Raw genomic sequence first — 20,225 nt, forward strand, 5'->3', positions numbered from 1 at the left:
ATACGGGCACCTGTGTGACTTAGTTGTTAAGCCGTTAAGCCGAAGTGATCTTCAGCTCAGATCATGATCCTGGGGTCCAGGGATCAAGCCCGGCATTGGGCTCTCTGCTCAGCAGGAAGCCTTCTCCCTCTCCCACTCCCCCTGCTTGTGTTCCCTCTCTTGCTGACTTTCCCTCTCTCTCTCTCTGTCAAATAAATGAATAAAAACTTTTAAAAGTTTAAAATTTAAAAAAAAATAAATAACAATAAAACCCCACAGGGAATTGTTTCTCTGACTTTTCTGGCACTTCTTGGAAACTGACATCACAGGTAGATTTTTATCTAAGTGGCTGAGCCTGATCTTTTATAGCCAAGCTTGTATATTTAAATTCTTTGTAATAATATTCAACTGAGCACCTTGTGTCATGGTTTAAGTTTTTCTTTTTTTTTTTAAGATTTTATTTATTTATTTGACAGAGAGAGAGATCACAAGTAGGCAGAGAGGCAGGCAGAGAGACAGGAGGAAGCAGGCTCCCTGCTGAGCAGAGAGCCCCATGCAGGGGCTCGATCCCAGGACCCTGAGATCACGACCTGAGCCGAAGGCAGAGGCTTAACACGCTGAGCCACCCAGGCACCCCGGTTTAAGTTTTTCTAAGTAAGAAAATGTGTTGTTAATGCTCTGTTTCATTATGTGTAGAATTATTTGCTTTACTGGAACATGTGGTTTTTCTTCTTTTTCTTTGGAAACACTCTATATACTTAAAACTTCGTAAAATTACTTTCTTTTATGGGAGCACAGGACTGCTTTATTAGGCCTCATAAGTGCAACGCAAATTAGCTTAAGTTATTGAGCTTAAGGCCTCAGAGAAATACCTAAAACTAAATCAGGCAAGTATAGGGTTCAGAAAAAAAACCAATGCCTTCTTTTCTCTGTTTCTCTCTTTCAAATTCAGCAACAGCTTTGTATGGTAATGAATCTTGAGTATATTCCCTGTAGATGAACATATATTGTGTTTTAAGATTCTGGGTCATAAAGAGAAGGTTCCCCAAGTATTTTCCTGTTGTCCCTTAAAGCAACGAAGGCCTTGAGCTGTAGGAGGAAGGAAGGAGAAAAGGTAGTCCACTTACTAACCTTTCATATGTGTAACCTCACTTTTAAAGTTTTTTTTTTAAACTGAAACTCTTAATAATCCTTTTTAAAAAAAATTTAGTAACCTTTTTTCCAACAGTGTTCTCTTTAATACAACCAACACATACAACGTTTTAAGATGGTAGGGCAAAAACATTGTTTTCCTTTAGTGTGAAGTAACTTTGGCATACAGCGTCTTGTCTTCAATGGCTGTAGTTGTATCTTTTAGGAAAACTACTAGTTACAGAAACCCGAAAAATTGTGTTTCTAGTGAGACCAGATGAAGAGGTACCTAGTTAAGTCCCATCAGCCTGCAGAACTGTGAGAGAGAATAAAATGGTTATTTTAAGACACTAAACTTTGGAGCGGTTTGTTATGCAGCAAGGGCTAACTGATACAGGTCGTTTCTAAGACTGTGATAGAACTTGAAGAAGAACCCTCTGTTTCTTCAGTGACCAAGGAAATTTGGGAGCTCAGTGATGGCTTAGAAGAAAGGAAGATAGAAGGGAGAACTTGCAATGAAGGACAAGTGCCCCAGTGATCCTGGTTAAAGGAAGAGATGTTGAACCAGAAATGAAATAGGGAAGCTTGGAAATCATGTTATATATGGGTAGAGAATTATTGCGCAAGGCTGAGTCAAGTTGAATTGAATAATAGTATTTCATGTTTCTCTAATATCTGTAGCAGAGATTTCTAGTTGCCTACCCAATATCCATTCTTAGATTTTTTTCCTTACTAGTATAACCATATAAATGTGTGTGTGTTATTTGTTTGTTTTGTTTTTGTGGGCAGGGAGTGGAATGTGCTGAATTAGAAGGCTGCATTTCCCAACCCCTCTTTCAGATGGAGAGCCTACTGAAGTCATTGGTGGGGTTTCCAGGAAGGATCATTAAAGAGGGTTGTCAGTTGGCAGCCTCTCTTGCCATTTCTCTTCCTCCTTCCTTCCTGCAGTGTAGTTGGTTGTGAAGGCAGGAGCTCTTCGAGCTACCTTGTGATCATGAGTCAAAGACCATACCTTATGGAGGGGTGCATAGCTGGAAGAAACCTGAGTGCCTGATGACATTTCGGTAACTGTTCCCAACCAGTCTCTGTTCAACATTTTGTTAAGTGAGACAAAAATAAACCCTCTCGGCACCTGGGTGGCTCAGTGGGTTAAGTCTCTGCCTTCGGCTCAGGTCATGATCCCAGGGTCCTGGGATCGACCCCCGCATCGGGCTCTCTGCTCAGCGGGGAGCCTGCTTCCTCCTCTCTCTCTGCCTGCCTCTCTGCCTACTTGTGATCTCTGTCTGTCAAGTAAATAAATAAAATCTTTAAAAAATAAAATAAAATAAACCCTCTCTTGGCCTATGTAGGATTTCAAACAAATCACAATCCAGACTCAAGTGACTACTCTTCCCTGACCCCTGGGGCTTCCCCTGCTGTTGATACCCCAAGACCATAGTCTTGGGGGACTAACTCTTTGGGTCCTTAAATACCAAAATATTGTTTTGAACTCTGGTCAACGGGCTATTATGTCATGGAGCCCTAGCCTGCACTAGCCCTGAGTCATACTTGGGTTCCTTTGGGGAACCTAAGGGCAGATAATTTAGCCGGGATCCATATCTGTTGTCCCTGATCACTGCTCAACTTGAAACCCCCTTGTCATTCACCCCCTTCCACTGTCCTGCCCACGGTGTTATGTGCTGCTTCCTCTGGATACTAACTTCCACTGTTTCTGTCCTCTCCCCCATCACACACACGACACTGGTAAAAAATTCTCCTCCATCTTAATTCTGCTAAGGACCTCTTCCTCAGCTGAGCTGAGCTCTCTCCTGGGCAACCTCTGTCCTTGTGGCCTTAGCAAATGAAAGCTGCTTGTCCTTCCTCCCTGCGCACATGCCAGGTCCACTTGAAGGGGACACCCTTGTTGCTCCACTCTTGTTCACAATCTCCTATTTCTCTCTTACCCTGGAAAAGCCACTGTTCCTTGAGGGTACAGTGAAACAGCTCTACAGTCCTCTTGGCCCTTCCTGGCCATTGTCATCAACCAGTGTGGTGACATCTATGCAAATGACCCATCTGATGTCCTAGCTTCACTGTTCTTTGACCTCTGTTCCAGTTACCATCATCTTCCTGGTCCCGGCACCATGGCCACCACCTCGGACTTAATCATCAGCTCTGAACGTGAACTCCAACATCAAACTACCTAGTTTATCTCGCTTTCTCTTTTATTTATTTATTTATTTATTTATTTATTTATTTATTTATTTGACAGACAGAGATCACAGTAGGCAGAGAGGCAGGCAGAGAGAGAGGAGGAAGCAGGCTCTCTGCTGAGCAGAGAGCCCGATGCGGGGCTCGATCCCAGGACCCTGGGATCATGACCTGAGCTGAAGGCAGAGGCTTTAACCCACTGAGCCACCCAGGTGCCCCAATCTCGCTTTCTCTTAACCTCATACTTCTCCTTTGGACTTTTTGAAGCCCCATTCCCTTGACATTTTCATTTTCTTCCCATCTCTTGGCTTCCTATCTTGACTCTCTCTCTAATAAAACGACATAGGGTCTAAGGCCCCCCATCCCTTCAAAAACATTCTTGCCATTGCCCCCCAAGACCCATGTTCTTGTGTTCTTCCACCCAGGCCACCGTACAGAGCCCCAATCTTGATCACCCCACTGACTTCTTTCCCTATCCCATCACCAGGCGGCCGAGCAGCGTTACAGAAAATGATACATTGTGCAGATAGATTCTTCAACAAAACCATGATCTTCAACCTTTCACAGACCCCACGTGCTGCCCAAATTATCACTGAATGGTGCTTGCCTCTTCACTGGCACAGATTAGCAACATTCACCAGGATGTCCCACATCCTCCGGCCTCATGAGTTTACATGAACCCATTGAAATAACAATGACACGAGTCCCCATTTTTGCCTCCCCTCTGGGGCTGAATGTCAGCAGCTGACTCAAGCACCAAGCTGACTTTGAGAGCATAGCTGGGCCCTTGTCATAAGTAGGGAGGGGCACTGAATGACAGTGGGGTTTTCTGCTCTCACATGTGGGAAAAGCCTCCTTGTGGCCAGGAAGATGTGTCCCTCCCTTACAGACCTCGGGAGATTTCAGGTCCCCCGTGGGAAGTGTACCATTTCCCTCGTCTGTAGGATGGCAGTTGGGACTTGGGCAACACCCAGAGACCTTCTGCTTGGGCATTCGATGTCTGTCCACGACTCCACCAATCTTCAGCCAGACCTGAGGTAGCCTGTAGGTTTTGTACTCTTCTTTTCTTCTTGGGGGCACAGAATCCTTGAGGGATGACTATGGAATGGTTTTACCTGAGGTTGTTTTCAGATGTTAAGAACTGTTCTTGAAAGCTAACAAGTTGGCCTATTCTGGTTTCATACGGACCAGTACAAAACACAAGACTCCTGGATCAGAGAGCTGGGCTTTATTACTCACGGGATAGCAGGCAGCCTGAGCCTCATGTCCACACGGCTATCCCGACCTCTCTGCCACAGGCCTCAGGGCAGGGGTGCAGTGCAGAGGCGGGCCCTGGGGGTCACGGTTTCCCCCACCCTGTGGCCACTTTCTACAGCATGAAAAATGCTGGAGGCAATGAAATTAGGTAAGAACTAATTACTCTTTCTGTCTCAGTATTTTTTTTTCAAAGCCTATATATTTATTTTGCTGACCATGTTGCTTGAAACACATTTGGAATTGGCCTTTTTCAGGTAGAAAAATCATGCAAGAGACTTTGTATCAGTCATTTATGGCCTCAAACAGTATGACCGAGCCAGAATTCCACCCTAGGTATACCCTCAATAGAAATGCCCAGAAGCACAATTTATAATAGTCACAGTGGGACCACTCAAAAATCCATGATGTCCCTTGTGAGTAGAATAGAAAAATAAACCGTGGTCTATCCATTCAATGAAATACTATCAGGCAGTGAGCATGAAGAAACCAACGTTGCCCACAACAACGCAGATGAATTTTAAAATACGGCATTGATCAAAAGAATCTAGAAAGGACATACTGTGTGGCTATGCTTACCTAAATTTCAAGATGAGGCAGGATTAATCTGTGCTGGAGAAGTTGGGGTTGTGTTTGCCCTCTGAGAGGATGCTAGAAGGAAGCACGAGGGGGGATGTGGGGTTGTGGTCATTCTGTTTCTCGATGCTTTTTGGACGGACATGTTCACTTTTTGAGAATCGTTGAGCAATACGCTTACAATTTGTGCACCAGCATGTCTACATGTGGGCTATACTTTGATGAAAATTCACTTTGGAAAGTAAAAGTGTTCCCCCCCCACCACCACCACCGCCGACAAAGCCGAGCTTCATCTATCTGACTGTGCCAATGAACTTGGGACACCTTCAGTGAATTCAGCTCTCAATAAATACCAGGCAAGTTGGAACTGAAGTTGCATAGACTCATGTATAACCCAGCCACCAATGACTCCGACACTGGGGATGTCCCCTGGCTTGCCCTCCAGGATACCAAAGGACTCTGGACATCAAGTGGGTTGCAGGAGGGCAACAGCATTGGAATTTGGGGGGGTGGGCTGAGACCTGAGGAAATGAGCCTGCTGCTCAGAAAGCCTGGAACTCTCAACTTCCCACATCCATTAGTCTTCCTGGACACCCACAGAAACTTCTTCACCCCCCTTTCTTATCCCTGTCACTGTCCCTTTAAAAATCTTTTTCCTCATGGGATCAGAAGGGAGACAAGCCATTGGAGACTCTTAATCTCATGAAACAAACAGGGTTGCTGGGGGGGTGGGGAGGGAAGGAGAGGGTGGTTGGGTTGTCACATTGGGGAGGGTGTGTGCTATGGTGAGTGCTGTGAAGTGTGTAAGCTTGATGATTCACAGACGTGTGCCCCTGGGGCAAATAATACATTATATGTTAATTTTTTAAAAAATCTTTTTCCGGGGCGCCTGGGTGGCTCAGTGGGTTAAAGCCTCTGCCTTCGGCTCAGGTCATGATCCCAGGGTCCTGGGATCGAGCCCCGCATCGGGCTCTCTGCTCTGCGGGGAGCCTGCTTCCTCCTCTCTCTCTGCCTGCCTCTCTGCCTACTTGTGATCTCTGTCTGTCAAATAAATAAATAAAATCTTTTAAAAAAAAAAAATCTTTTTCCTCGTGGCTCCAAGCTGCAGTAACACAGCTCTCCTCCAGAAGGTGAGGCACCGGGTGCTCACATTCAGTTTTTGGATCTTTCTCAGAGTTCTAGCAGTGCCCTCTTGTGATGGCCTGTGTGCCCATGTGTGGCTGCCACCTGGCAAACCGCAGAGAGGGCTGTGTCTGCAGCATCTCCTGCTCCCGCTTTGCTCCATTTCTCCCTTCCCCGTGTCTTGTGAACTCATGCGTCTTTCTGGATACCTAGAGCCTTCCAATTCAGTGACCCCTGAGATCTCGAAGAATCTAATCTTGTGGACCTTTCTTTCTTTCCCATGTCCCCCCGTCAACATTTACTTGGCCTCTCTCCCATTCTGCTGGTCTCCATCAAGTGAAGAGAGGCTACCCTTCTAAGATAACGCGGGTGCAGGGAATAAAGAGTTCCAAGTGTAATCTTTCAGATATTTGTTCTTTTAGAATAGTAGCTTCCAATGCTTTACTACGAAGGTACAAGTAAGAAGGCAGTTTCAGCACCATCTATGATCAGGGATGCTCTTCGGATGGCTCTCAAATCACACAGCTACACTAAGATGGGGACTATGGCAGCGTTTGCTGGTAGCAAGCACCAGAACCAGACGTCCGCTAACTTACAGCAAAGGGAGGTTATGGTAAGGAAACAGGAGCGTGCAGGTGCATGGGAAGACCAGCAATCCAGCCTTGGCAATGGACTCCAGGGCTGGAAGCCGAGCTGTGGAAAGAAGCATTGCTGATCAGCATGCCAACGTTACTGGAATGATCTCTCACCATACTAGTCTCCACATTACTCTACTCAAAATTCACATTCCAGGGAGGGGTATGCAGTGGGCCCAGTTTGGTCCTGTAGCTGGCCCCTGGCTAGGGTAGATGGCAGGCCCAATTGGCTCTTCAGAAGGTAGGCTGAAAGCTGGGCGGCCCAAGCCCACCAAAGTCCGCCAATTGGACCCCATTTCATAAAAGCTGGTCTCAAGTACAGGTAATTGCTCCAGTCCACCTACCAAGTCAATTAAATTTACTTTTTTCCCCCATCAAAGATGTTATTTATTTATTTAAGACAGAGAGAGAGAGAGAGAGAGAGAGAGAGAGAATGAGCCGTGGGGAGGGGTGGAGGGAGAGCGAGAAACAGACTCCCCGCAGACCAGGAAGCCGGACAGGAGGTTTGATCCCAGAACCCGGAGATCAGGACCCCAGCCCAAAGCCTTTGCTTAGCCGCTGAGGCTACCTAACGGCCCCCAAGAGCCTATTCAATAAATTAGATTTATAGGTGTCTCACTTCAGTCTTGTGTTAGAAACGATCTTAAAACGATAGCCTTTTGAAAATAAAGTCTCTAGTTTTACCATCGCTTTGATTTTATTGGACCCTTGCAGGGAAAGAATGCGTACAGGTGAGAAGTGCAGGCTACGTACATGGCTACTTAATGAATGTTTACACTTCCATATCAACTGATGTGTGCCAAGGGGGCAAAAAGTACTTGTCGAATTAATTGCTGCATTAAATGGCATTTTTGGCCAAGGTTTTGTCAGCATTTCGCTAAGCAATGTCTTGAATGAAAGCAGAACGCGCATGTCGTAGAGTAGTTCAACAAACTCTGCAGCTGAAAGGCATTACTGGGGACACTTTCTTTCCACGCACGCCCTGCGGCCAGACTGTCAGCGAGGCCCGGGGGCCACCGGCAGCCACAGTTTCGGGAGGATTCACCGCCGCTAGTCGATCTGCGCGGACACCATTTACCTAGCACGCATGCGCCGGCGCCCGGGGCCCGCCTTCTCTAGTCTGCGGGCTTGGATTGGTTGAACCTTGGTGGTCCCGCCCCGCGTACCGGAAACTCTCCCCAGACGCCGAGGTCTCCCGAGACTCACGGGGTTTTGCGCTTCTCGGTGAGCGACGCCGCGGGTTCTCCGGTGTCTCAGGCCACCGGTGCTCGGGAAAGCCCACCACTGCCCCGGGGGGTGTCCACGGTGCGTCCTGGGTCGGGTAGGCCCGATCGTGCCCTCGCCCCTCTTCTCCCCCGGAAGGCGCTGGGTGGGCAGCTCTCTTGGGACCGCCGCCGCTTCTGTGCTGGGTGCCAGGCTGGCACCCCGGGACGGCTTGCAGCAGGCTTCGCTTGTCGCCGCGCCCCGCCCTCCGGAACCCGACCCCGGGCCACAGCGGGCCCTTGGGCTGGTTCCTTCCACTCGCTGCACCTGTGCCAGGGATCATTCCGACCTGAAAGGGCAGTAGCGCAGTGTTGAGGGGCTGTTCGGAAACGGCGGCGTCCCAACATTTGGCATCAGTTCTCCATTTGGGGAAGGGCCTCCCTGTGTGGCTGGAGAGGTGTACGTGACTTATGACTAGAAACAGAATTTCTCTTTGACCTCCCCTCTCCCCGGGGTTTAAGCCAGATGTGGGCAGATGGGTGCAACCCAGCCGTATTAGTTAATATTTACAGGCTTTTATATGCATTCAGTCAACAGGTCCATAGGACCTGCTCTTGCTGGCCACGTGGAAACTCTTTGAAATGCATTCAGAACCTAGGGGTACAGGTGTGTATGTAAACACCACCCGTATTAGCAGATGCTCCAGAACTGGGTTGTCCGATAGGTAGCCACAAGCTACGCAGGCTAGTGAACATTGGAAATGTTCCTAGTCCTAATTGAGACGTGTGGTAGTGTCAAACAGGGAATTTTGGAGAATTAGTATGAAAAAGAGAATGTAAAAGATCACTAATTTGTTTTTATCGATTCCATGTTGTAATGGCAGGATTTTGAACACACTGTTTAGGTAAAATGTCATGAATTTCCCCTGTTTATTTTTTAACGTGGTTACTACAAAACTTTAAATTGTATCCGTGGCTTGTGTAGTATTTCTTTTGGATAGCACTGCTTTAGAAAGGGGTCAGCAGATGAAGGCCTCCAGCCAAATCCAGCCTGCCTGTCTTTGAAAAAAGATTCACTGGAGCAAAGCCATCCCCATTCTCTCACGTATCGTCTATGGCCGCTGTTCCTGCCGCAAGAGCAGCAGAGCTGAATAGTCCGTACAAGGATCCGATGGCCTGCAACAGCTGAAAATATTTACTGTCTGCCCTTTTACGCAAAAAGTTTGCCGGCGCCTTGCTCTAGAACAGTGCCTGGTATGGTGGATACACGTCACGTAAATCTTTTAATGATAGCCCTGTGTCATTGTCGGTCAGACCTAACTGTATGACAGGCATGGCTCTAAGGAGTTTATAAGGACTATGTCATTTATTTCCCATATGAATCCGAGGATGTGGAATTTCCCTGATTTTGTAGACAAGGAAATTGAGGCACAAAATGGGCAAGAAACTTACCAAACATGCTTAACACCTCTCACTTCCGCGAGCTATACCGCCTTGACCCTCATCCCCAAACGCTTGATTTCTAGAGTCCACTCGGTTAGCCCGCAGTGGGCACTATGCTGCTGCTGCTGCCCTTTATCCCCTCCTTTCGAATGACTTTTTGAACTAGAATTGAGATAAGGTTGGCTCCGGTGGAAGAAGCTTAGGGACACTGGGCTTTAGTCTCGTGGGGGTATAAGCAAGCTGGTATGCAGTGAAAAGAATGAAGCCCACGAGCGGAGAGGAGAGGGAGCACTCAGGATTCTCTTTTCTCATCTAACAACAACAGCCAAAAAAACCTACTTGTTGAGTAATAGGAAACACTGAGCAGGTGTTTGCCAGGCATGTCTCAGCAAAAGAAATACATCATTCTTCTGCGGTCTTGTGGGGAAGGCAGACAATAAAAAAACTTTTAGTGTGATACATGCCATGAAAAAAGCCACTGCAAACATTTCATTTTTTTTTCTTTTTTTTTTAGATTTTTATTTATTTATTTGACAGAGAGAGATCACAAGTAGGCAGAGAGGCAGGCAGAGAGAGAGAGAGGAGGAAGGCTCTCAGCAGAGAGCCTGATGTGGGGCTCGATCCCAGGACCCCGAGATCATGACCTGAGCCGAAGGCAGCGGCTTAACCCACTGAGCCACCCAGGTGCCCCTCATTTTTTTTTTTTTTTTAAACAGGTTTCCTCCTCTGTAAGATGGAGATAAGCCGTCTACCTGACTCGGGCTCATGGTAAGGATGGAGAGGACATGAATGTGGATGGCACGTGGAGTTCAAGAAATGCACGTTGTCTCCTGCTGTTAAGAGGTAAGGGAGGGCGTGGGTATAGGGAATTGGGTGCCCGGTGACACTTAAAACACTGCACGCACCGGCTGTAATTGTAGAGTAGGTTCTCAGGTGAGAGGTGCAAGCAGGTGGTTTTAATCTCTCCCAATGGAGCTCGTCAGAGAAATCCAAAACGGAAAGGTTCCATACATTCAGTCGAGGAGCAGGTCCGGGGCCATCTTTGGGCTGATTGCAGTGTAACTGAGACAGTCCTGCCACGGGAAGGCCTCGTGCTCGTGTGTGCAGGGCAGTGGTGGCAATTCTGGTTAAAATCAGAGTCACCTCAACCGCTGGGACAATACCCAGGCCTCCCGTCAGAGATTCTGATCCCTTTCTGTCTGGGACGAGGCGCTGGCATTGTTTCTGTGTTTGCTGTTTAATTTCTCCAGCTGATTGAGGCTTAGAGTCAGGACTGACAGCCACTGGCGGCGAGAAGTAGGCTCGGCCCAGGGAGCTGCTGACACAGAGGCAGAGCTGCGAAATGGGCAGTGCCTGTCGCGGATCAGCGAGGTCATGGAGGAGGCTGGAAGGTGGCTTTTTATCACTTGGTCGAGGGGCGCCTGGGTGGCTTCGTGGGTTGGACCTCTGCCTTCGGCTCAGGTCATGATCTCAGGGTCCTGGGCTCGAGCCCCGCATCGGGTTCTCTGCTCAGCAGGGAGCCTGCTTCCCTTACTCTCTCTCTCTGCCTGCCTCTCTGCCTACTTGTAATCTCTGTCTGTAAAATAAAAATTAAAAAAAAAAATTATCACTTGGTCCAGGGCCTCGGGGCTCCATCCTGAGAGCAGAGGGAGCCTCCGAAGGGCTTTAAGTGGGAAGATGAGGAGGGGCGCCTGGGTGGCTCAGTGGGTCAAAGCCTTTGCCTTCGGCTCAGATCATGATCCCACGGTCCTGGGATCGAGCCCCGCATCGGGCTCTCTGCTCAGCAGGGAGCCTGCTTCCTCCTCTCTCTCTGCCTGCCTCTCTGCCTACTTGTGATCTCTGTCTGTCAAATAAATAAAATCTTTAAAAAAAAAAAAAAATGGGAAGATGAGGGGATGTCTTGCTGAGGTCTGTATTAGAGGATGATTCCTCCAAAAAAGAGGCATGAGTCAGAGCAAATGCAGGGAAGAAGCAGTTAGCACCTGCCAGGTGATAGGGAGCCCAGCCTGGCTTCTGGATTCCTCCTCTGAGTGGCCTCTAGCAGCCGTGTCTGTCCTTCGGAGACACGGCCCGTTTTGTGTCTGTATTCCTTCCACGGGGCTGTCAGCTTCCTCAAGGCAGAGAGGGTCTCTTTAGGCTCAGCATCTCATATGTCCTACATACATGATAAATATTAACTGAATGAACTCTATAGAGCTGTAAACTGGAGACACAACTTAGTCTTCTTTATGGCAATGCTCAAAATTTTGTATCTCAGTTGCTTTCACGGTATACCCTCCTGGAGCAATAAATGCTTTATATCCACATCATCCTCCCACAGGGGGAGCAGAAAGTTTGACAGCAGTTAAATGCTGTTAAACGTATGGAGGAGCGTGGAAAACAGTATGGCGGTTCCTCAGAAAATTACAAATAGGACTGTCGTGTGACCCAGCAATGCCTCTCCTGGATATTTACCCAGAAGCGTTGAAAAGGAGGGTCCCGAAGAAATATTTGTGTACCCATGTTTATAGCGCGTTAGTCACAGTGGCCAAAAGGTGGAAGGAACCCAAGCATTTATTATGAGTGGATAAGGAACACGTGGTCTGTACCTACAGTGGAGTATAAATGATCCAGGACACAGGCTCCAACACGGGTGACCTTTGAGGGCATTATGCTGAGTGACATAAGCCGGACCCAGAAGGCCAGATGCTGTATGAGTCCACTTACGGGCAGCACGTAGTCAGTTTCAAGGCAGAAAGTGGAATGACGGTTGCCAGGGGTTGTGGGGGAGAAAGGAGTGGGGAGCTGCTCTTTCATGGGTACAGAGTTTGGTCTGCAAGAGGAGCGGAGTTCTGGGAGTTGGCGGCACGACAACGCCAATGTACTGAACACTACTGAACCATACGCTTACAAATGTTTAAGAGGCTAAGTCTTACGGTACGTGTGTTTTACCACAACTAGAAATGAAAAAGAAGTACGGAGGAGAGGTAACTAAAAGGACATGGGAAATAAAGAGCAGAGTGCTTATGCCTGCGTACATGAACGTCTGTAGATTTACAGACGTGAAGGAAAAGTTTCGCTGGTGAGACAGACTGCCGTTCTCACTGCACTGAAGCCCCGGAGCTACAGAGTCCCCTTCAGGATCTCCTTGAGACTCTGCCCGTTTGGTGAGAAATTCTGACCTGAGTTAAATATTGCCTAACCTCCTTGTGGACACTCGAGACCTGTCTCTTATTAACCACCTTGCCAACACCCGGCAAACTTCCAGCCTGAAATCTTGGGTAGTGATAACTCTAGAATGAATACGGAGGGCAGGCGAGAGGACTGTTTTTTCTTCGTTAGGAAACTTCGCAGCAAGCTGGGCAGGGTTCAAGTATATTAAGCAGCTTGAAACCTTATCACGATGACTTGGCTGCCTGACTTCCTCCAGATCCCAGGACGTCCGGCAGACAGTTCTAAGAGAAATGTTCAGTAAGGGAGGCCGTGTATTGTTAATTTTTTGGCATTTTTATCTTGCCTGTTCATTGTTTGCTGAACCTTTGGTCCTTAGGAAGACCTCCTTCACTATTTGCAGTCTGGAATTATAAAAAGCTAAAACAATGATCTTGAAGTACTGATACTTGATAATGATAAAAATAGCCTTTTAAGGGCGCCTGGGTGGCTCAGTCAGTTAAGCTTCTGCCTTCGGCTCCAGTCATGATCCCAGGGTCCTGGGATTGAGCCCCGCATTGGGCTCTCTGCTCGGCGGAGAGGCTGCTTCCTCCTCTCTCACTGCCTGCCTCTCTGCCTACTTGTGATCTCTCTCTGTCAAATAAATAAATAAAATCTTAAAAAAAAAAATAGCCTCTTAAGGGCGCCTGGGTGGCTCGGTCAGTTAAGCGTCTGCCTTCGGCTCTGGTCATGATCCCAGGGTCCTGGAATCGGGCCTTGCTTCCAGCTCCTTGCTCAGTGGGGAGTCTGCTTTTCCCTCTACCCCTCACCCTGTTCTCAAGCTCTCTCTCTCTCTCTCTCAAATAAATAAGTAAAATCTTAACAACAACCAAAAAAAAGCCTCTTACCATCTGAATTGCTGGCTCACCGAGTGACTGCCCAGGTGGTCTACATGCCGGCTCCCTCTGCTGGCAAAAATTCCAGACTCACAATCTTGGTCATCCTTGAGCTGGTCCAGCAGGAAAACATCGGTAGGAACCTCACAGTTGTGACCGAGGGTGTGTCTGTCCCAGGGGAGATTCAGCTGGTTTAGATCCAGCAATAGACCTCTTAGGAAATTGTTGATGCTAATCTGGAGATGAAGCCACAGGTCACGTAGCACCGTTAATGATGCTCTGATTCGGGGCGCCTGGGTGGCTCAGTGGGTTAAAGCCTTTGCCTTCAGCTCAGGTCATGATCCTGGAGTCCTGGGATCGAGCCCCCGCATCGGGCTCTCTGCTCAGCGGGGAGCCTGCTTCCTCCTCTCTCTGCCTGCCGCTCTGTCTACTTGTGATCTCTGTCTGTCAAATAAATAAATAAAATCTTTAAAAAAAAAATGATGCTCTGATTCCAGAGGGAAGGCAGAAGAGCATTTACTGTGCCATTTTCCAATAGCAAATGTTGTAAATATCCAGAGTTTATTGGGAGATGATATCGGACGAATCACTTTTCTGGTTAGGAAAATAATACATGCTCATCACGCAAAATACGGGGAGGAATAAAAGAACAAACAGAAAATCATATAAAATCTTGCCATTCAGGGGTGCCTGGGTGGCTCAGTTGGTTAAGCCGCTGCCATCAGCTCAGATCATGGTCCTGGAGTCTCCGGATCAAGTCCCACATCGGGCTCCCAGCTCCACGGGAAGTCTGCTTCTTCCTCTGAGCTTCTCCCCTCTCATGCTTGCGCTCTCACTGTCTCTCTCCCTCTCTCTCAAATAAATAAATAAATAATCTCTAAAATCTTGCCATTCAGAAAATGTCACTAAAATTTTGCGTATTTGTTTTTGACCTTTTCTCTTCACCTGGGATTCTTAAATGAAATTTGGATCAGACTCTATATGCCGTTTTTAAATAACAACTTTATTCAGATCTAATTTATACACCATATAGTTCACGTCCTCAAAGCGTACACTTCAGTGATGTTTAGTTTGAAGAAAACAGTTATGCAGTTCATGACCACAGTCAACTTTAGCAAACATTGTTCACTTCCCCCAAGAAAAACTCCGCACCCGTGGGCAACTGCCACGGTTCCCCCCCCACTGGTTCCCCCATCCCTCCGCCCCAGCCCTAGTCGACCACCAGTCTATTCCCTGTCTCTGTAGATTTGCCTATTCTGGACATTTCATATGAATGGGATCTTACAGTAGGGAGTCTTCTGTGTTTTTAACTAGCTTCCTGCTTTCAAGGTTCATCCCTGTTGTATATTCAGAATCTCCTGGGTCCTTTCTGTTTTGCTAAATACTATTCGGTTGCTTGGGTAAGCTACATGTTTCTCCATCAGTTGACAGGCATTTGGGTTGTTTCCACTTTTGGGCTATTAAGAATAATGCTTCTCTGAACATTTCTGTGCAAGTTTAACCATTTGGGAACTCACCGTTTCTTCGGAGTTGGAAGAAGATTCTTACCCGGATAGCTTCCACGTCTCTCGTTTCCCTAAAGTAAATTTATAAAAGTCAAATCACCCATGAGAAGAAAAGGACGCTGCATTTTGTGGAACTTGTCAGCTGGTTTCTAAGGAGACTGCGTTGATCCTCTCTGTACTTGCTTCGGTGTTATTAGTCTGTGTGCTCAGTGGTGGACATTTTTTAAGCTTTTATTTATTTAGAGAGAGAGAGCGTGAGCAGGGGGTAGGGCAGTGGGGGAGGGAGAGGGAGAATCTCAAGCTGACTCCCTGCTGAGTGCAGAGCCTGTCACGGGGCTCCATCCCAGGACCCTGAGATTAGGATCTGAGCTGAAACCAAGAGTCAGATGTTCAACCTACTAAGCCGCCTAGGTGCCCCAGTGACGAGCATTTAATATCAAATGCTATGAAATGGAAGCCCGTGAGTTTTTGAAAAGACAGGGTCCCTGCCATTAAGATGCATAAGTCCAGGGGCGCCGGGTGGCTCAGTGGGTTAAGCCGCTGCCTTCGGCTCAGGTCATGATCTCAGGGTCCTGGGATCGAGTCCCACATCGGGCTCTCTGCTCAGTAGGGAGTCTGCTTCCCTCTCTCTGTCTGCCTTTCTGCCTACTTGTGATCTCTGTCTGTCAAATAAATAAAATCTTTAAAAAAAAAATGCATAAGTCCAGATTTAGGCCAGATGGGCAGGTGTAGATCCAGGGGTATTAGGTAGCAAGGTTGTGTACATTGTGTGGGGAGAAAAATAGCCTGGTTAGATAAAGTAAACATTTACCTGCCCGGGATGGGATTCCCACAGATATAATCATCAAGCAACTTTTTGCATGTCAAAATTAAACAAAAAAGTTAATGGAACCAAACTGGCCTAGGGACCAGCTGGTCCAAAGTCATAACTTGTCCAGATCGCTTAGTCTGAACCCTCATCCTGCTTTTCAGAAGGCTCCGATGTCAGCACAGTGCCCGTGGGCTCCGGGGGCCCATCAGGTCCGCTTCCGGCCGCCTTGCCGCCTCACTGCGTTACGATTTCTTCACATTCCTTGGAACATTAAACAGCATCCACTTACTGCCCTGTGTCTCGTTCTGTTATTCAGAAAAGTACCACTTAAAGATGATAAAATCAGCAAGGAGTTCAGCTCTATAGCTGAGTGTGGGGGGAACAGTACAGCCTCGCTCTGACTTACCCCGTTGTTGCTGACCCTGGCACGATTGCATGCTCAGCATGACCACCAGAGTCGATCCAAAGCAACCAACCGATCCGGATCCGGAAAGATCATTGATTTGTAAAATTTGGGATGGAAGAAGTTCTAGGGCTCTTCCCGGGAGCTTCTCACAAGCAACCGTTAATGCGGAACCTGGTGGCGGTGCTGCCTTTTTTTTTTTTTTTCTTTTTTCCAACCACCCAGACTCAGCCTTTTGAAACTGAGCCAGACCACAGCGCAGATTCCATTTGCTAATAGGTCCCGCCCACTTGTGTTACATAACTCTTGCAGAAAATGCCACATAGGTGATGGGCAGAAAGCGCTCTGCTCCCATCAGGAGGCTGCAGTCGGCAAGCCCAAGCTGAAAAAAAAAAAAAAAAAAAAAAAAAAACCCAGAAACCTCTTTTCTCTTTTCTTTGCAGCTGCAAGGATGTCTGAGCAGAGGCAGGTAGCCGCCAGAGCGTCTCTTATTGAGCAGCTGATGTCTAAGAGGAATTTTGAGGAGCTTGGCAACCACCTTGCTGAGCTGGAGACTCTTCAGGTGACCAAAGAGCATCTCCAGGAGACGGCCGTGGTCAGGGCAGTGTACGGCGTCCTCAGAAACTGCCCTACGGTGGCGTTGAAAAAGAAAGCCAAGCGTTTGCTGTCAGAATGGAAAGCGCTTCATAAGGATCTCCACTTCTCACCGAGGGACAGCCCTCCATCGCTCCCTCCGGGCAGAATGGAAGAAAAGCCCGGACTTCCTCGTGACCCAAGTCAGGATGAGCTGTCAGGCGGCTCCAGTTCTAATTCATCATCCCACGATGTGGCAGGAGCCCTGGAAACGCTTGTGCCTGAAAATAGCACGAGTCACATGGAGCCCAGGGACGAGCATCTCGGGGAGCCGCCGGATCCCGCCGCACCTGTGAGAGCCAGATGCACAGAGCTCCTCTATGAAGCCCTAACGAGCGCTTGCACGGATCAGCCCAGGGCTGATGTGTGGCAGGACTTGGCGAGAGAAATTGAAGGGCACCTTTTTACCCTTCACTCGAAGAACCTCAGAAAGTACAAAACTTGCATTCGAAGCAAAGTTGCCAACCTGAAGAACCCCCACAATTCTCACCTGCAACAGAACTTGCTCTCTGGGACCACGTCTCCGAGAGAATTTGCTGAAATGACGGCGCTGGAGATGGCAAGCGAGGAGCTGAAGCAGTTGAGAGCCTCCTACACGAAGTCCTGCATACGGGAGCGCCACCTTCCCCAAGCTGCCGGGGGCACGCCGACCCGGAAAATCAAGTGCAGGCGCTGCGAGAAGTTCAACTGCGAGGTCACCGTAGTCGCCCGAGGAACGCTTTTCCTGCCAAGCTGGGTGCGGAATTCAAATCCAGATGAAGAGATGATGACCTACGTGATCTGTAACGAATGCGGGGAGCAGTGGTACCATAGCAAGTGGGTGTGCCTGTGACTGCCGGCCAGTGTTCTCTTAACCAAGAACTGGAGCGGTACCCTTCCTCTGGGCACCACCCTTTTATGCTTGGTCTTTAAAATCTTACACGCACTATAGTCTTTTGTGTGTGTGTTTTTTTTTTGTTGTTGTTTTTTAAGTTTATTTGAGGGGCGCCTGGATGGCTCAGTCAGTGAAGCGTCTGCCTTCGGCTCCGGCCATGGTCCCAGGGTCCTGGGATCGAGCCCTGCATCGGGCTCCCTGCTCGGCAGTGAGTCTGTTTCTCCCTCTGCCTCTGTATTCTCTCTAACTTTTGCTCTCTCTCCAATAAATACATAAAAATCTTAAAAGATTTTAGTTTATTTATTGGATAGCGAGGAAGATAGCAAGAGAGAACACGAGCAGAAGGTGGGGAGAGGGAGAAGCAGGCTTCCCACTGAGCGGGGAGCCCAATGCGGGGCTAGATCCCAGGACCCTGGGACCATGCCGGGAACTGAAGGCAGACACTTACCCAACTGCCATCCAGGCGCCTTTCCAACACTGTATTCTTAAGGAGGGAAAGTCATTCATTGAAGCTCATGCCATGACCACTAAAAGTTGACCTTCTGGGGAGAGCATAGATGACTGACTGTCTGCTTTGTGGCCACTTAGCCCTTCGCTGTACTCAGAGTGTGATTGAGAGCAGCTCAGCAGGCCCTCTAGAGCCTGTTAGAAATGCAGAGTCCCAGGCCTCACACCATTGAGTCCCAGCTCTGCATTTTGGGAGGATCCCCCGCCACCCCCCCCCCCCCGCCATGATCCCATTCAAAGTGTTCTGGGAAGTGCTGCTTTCTCAGTAGGCCTGCAGTCCTTGGCAGGGCCTGTATATGAGACTTGTCTGGGAGCTTTGACAACCACTGATGCTGGGGGGTGGGGCCTTCCCCAGAACACTTGAATCCAGGGGCGCCTGGGTGGCTCAGTCATTAAACCTTTGGTTCAGGTCATGTGGGATTGCCTGGGCGGGCTCCCTGCTCCGTGAGAAACCTGCTTCTCCCTCTCACACTCCCCCTGCTTGTGTTCCCTCTCTCGCTGTGTCTCTTTGAAATAAATAAAATCTTAAAAAAAAAAAAATTGAATCTAAATGCATGGGGTGCACAGGGTGCAATCCAGGCTTTTTTAATTCCTCAAGTTGTTTTGAGATGCAGCAGAGTTAAGAACTCCTCACACACAGGCTCCCAAGTGATTGTCTTGCAGCCTTAAGAAAATAACGTTGCTGTGCACTTTATACCCGAGAAAACAGATCCCCAGAGGCGCTGTGACTTGGCCAAGCCAGACAGCCTTAGCTAGCCCGGCTGGAACCGCTTGCACAGTCTCCCTCCAAACTCACCGTCCAAGACCGCCTTAGCACTAACTTCTGAGAAACAAGTTCCTGGCAACATGGGACAAAGGTGAATAGTATCTTTAGGATGCACAATCGGATAACCAGGGCTTTGTTACTTTCCCCTCTCTTTCCTCACTTGTCTCTCCCTCAAACCGTGAAAGTTAGCCTCTGACCCCACAGTTAGAATTCGTTTCGAGTCCTTCTGCCTTATCCGAAGAGTTGTATGTTTATTTTTTAGTTTTTCTGCACAAGTTCTCTCAAGTCTATAAATCATGCACGAAATTGAGTCTCTGATTTAAGGGAGTCTTCGTATTCTCAAGGCCTGTGAGTTTAGATCCGTAGGGGAGGGAAAAAGCTCTCCTAGGCTCTGCAACTGGGAGCCTACAATTTAGATGGATAAAAGACAGATTCCCGAGAGAAAAACCATTAACACGCAGGACACAATACATACAGAAGAAACTCACTGATGAAGATTCCAAATGGGTGGTTAGAACTTGGGCTTTCGTAATAGCATCTTAAGAATGATATATTTGCAGAGAAATAACAAGTCGAAGGGGGCTTGAGGCTTATAGGGGCAGCAAACTGGGAGGGCACATACATGGCGGGGACTAGTGAACTTAACGGTTACTAAGGTTCGTTGGGTAGACCGTTCTTGCTGTCATCCTGAGAAGGTTGTTACCTTCTTCCGGATACAGAATTCACAAGGGGAATTTGCGTTCTGCTTTGGGGCAGAGAGCACCTTCTGCATCTGCCTTTTCTCATTCGCTCTCGGTCCAGAATGATCCATTGTGCCAGGATGGCATATTTGGGGGGTCGTGTGCTCTGAACCCTTTTAGGTCTGAAGTTCCAATTCTGTTTATGCAAAAACGGGCCTTGATCTGTCAAAGGTCGTCCATTGTTGCCTCGGCCTTTGAATCTACCAACATTTCTCTAATAAATGAAGAGGGAATTCCTTCTTTCAGGCTTTTGCAGCGTTGAACCAACCTGTGCAATTGTTTAAGCGCAACACGCCTTCTGTGTGATTATAGCAGATTTTGTTCTCTTTTGAGAACTTGTCAAATGTTAACGGTTACGGTTTTAATAAGTTTACTTCATAGTTACCTCCAAACCTACACATTTGCACCAATTCTTTCCTCCCACTGTTC

At 48.0% G+C, this 20,225-nt stretch overlaps 1 protein-coding gene across 2 annotated transcripts; it reads left to right on the forward strand.

The window, feature by feature from the left end:
• The first annotated feature begins 8,053 nt into the window (after positions 1-8,053).
• On the forward strand, positions 8,054-17,839 carry TCEANC (transcription elongation factor A N-terminal and central domain containing). Of its 2 annotated transcripts, none has more exons than XM_045995179.1 (3): positions 8,054-8,111; positions 10,249-10,375; positions 16,720-17,839. In XM_045995179.1, the coding sequence occupies exons 2-3, from the start codon at positions 10,318-10,320 to the stop codon at positions 17,739-17,741; spliced, it is 1,080 nt and encodes a 359-aa protein (XP_045851135.1). In that variant the 5' UTR covers positions 8,054-8,111; positions 10,249-10,317; the 3' UTR covers positions 17,742-17,839. The 2 variants fall into 2 exon arrangements, with proteins under 2 accessions (XP_045851135.1, XP_045851134.1); XM_045995178.1 differs by having other exon boundaries at positions 8,064-8,192.
• The last annotated feature ends 2,386 nt before the right edge of the window (positions 17,840-20,225 follow it).

The sequence above is a fragment of the Meles meles genome, chromosome X, assembly GCF_922984935.1.
Source record: "Meles meles chromosome X, mMelMel3.1 paternal haplotype, whole genome shotgun sequence".
Lineage (NCBI taxonomy): Eukaryota > Metazoa > Chordata > Mammalia > Carnivora > Mustelidae > Meles > Meles meles.

Coding starts and splice junctions, on each gene's coding strand:
- TCEANC (XM_045995179.1), top strand. CDS start 10,318: ATGAATGTGGATGGCACGTGGAGTTCAAGAAATGCACGTTGTCTCCTG. Junction 10,376..16,719: donor TTGTCTCCTGCTGTTAAGAG/GTAAGGGAGGGC, acceptor TTTTCTTTGCAG/CTGCAAGGATGTCTGAGCAG.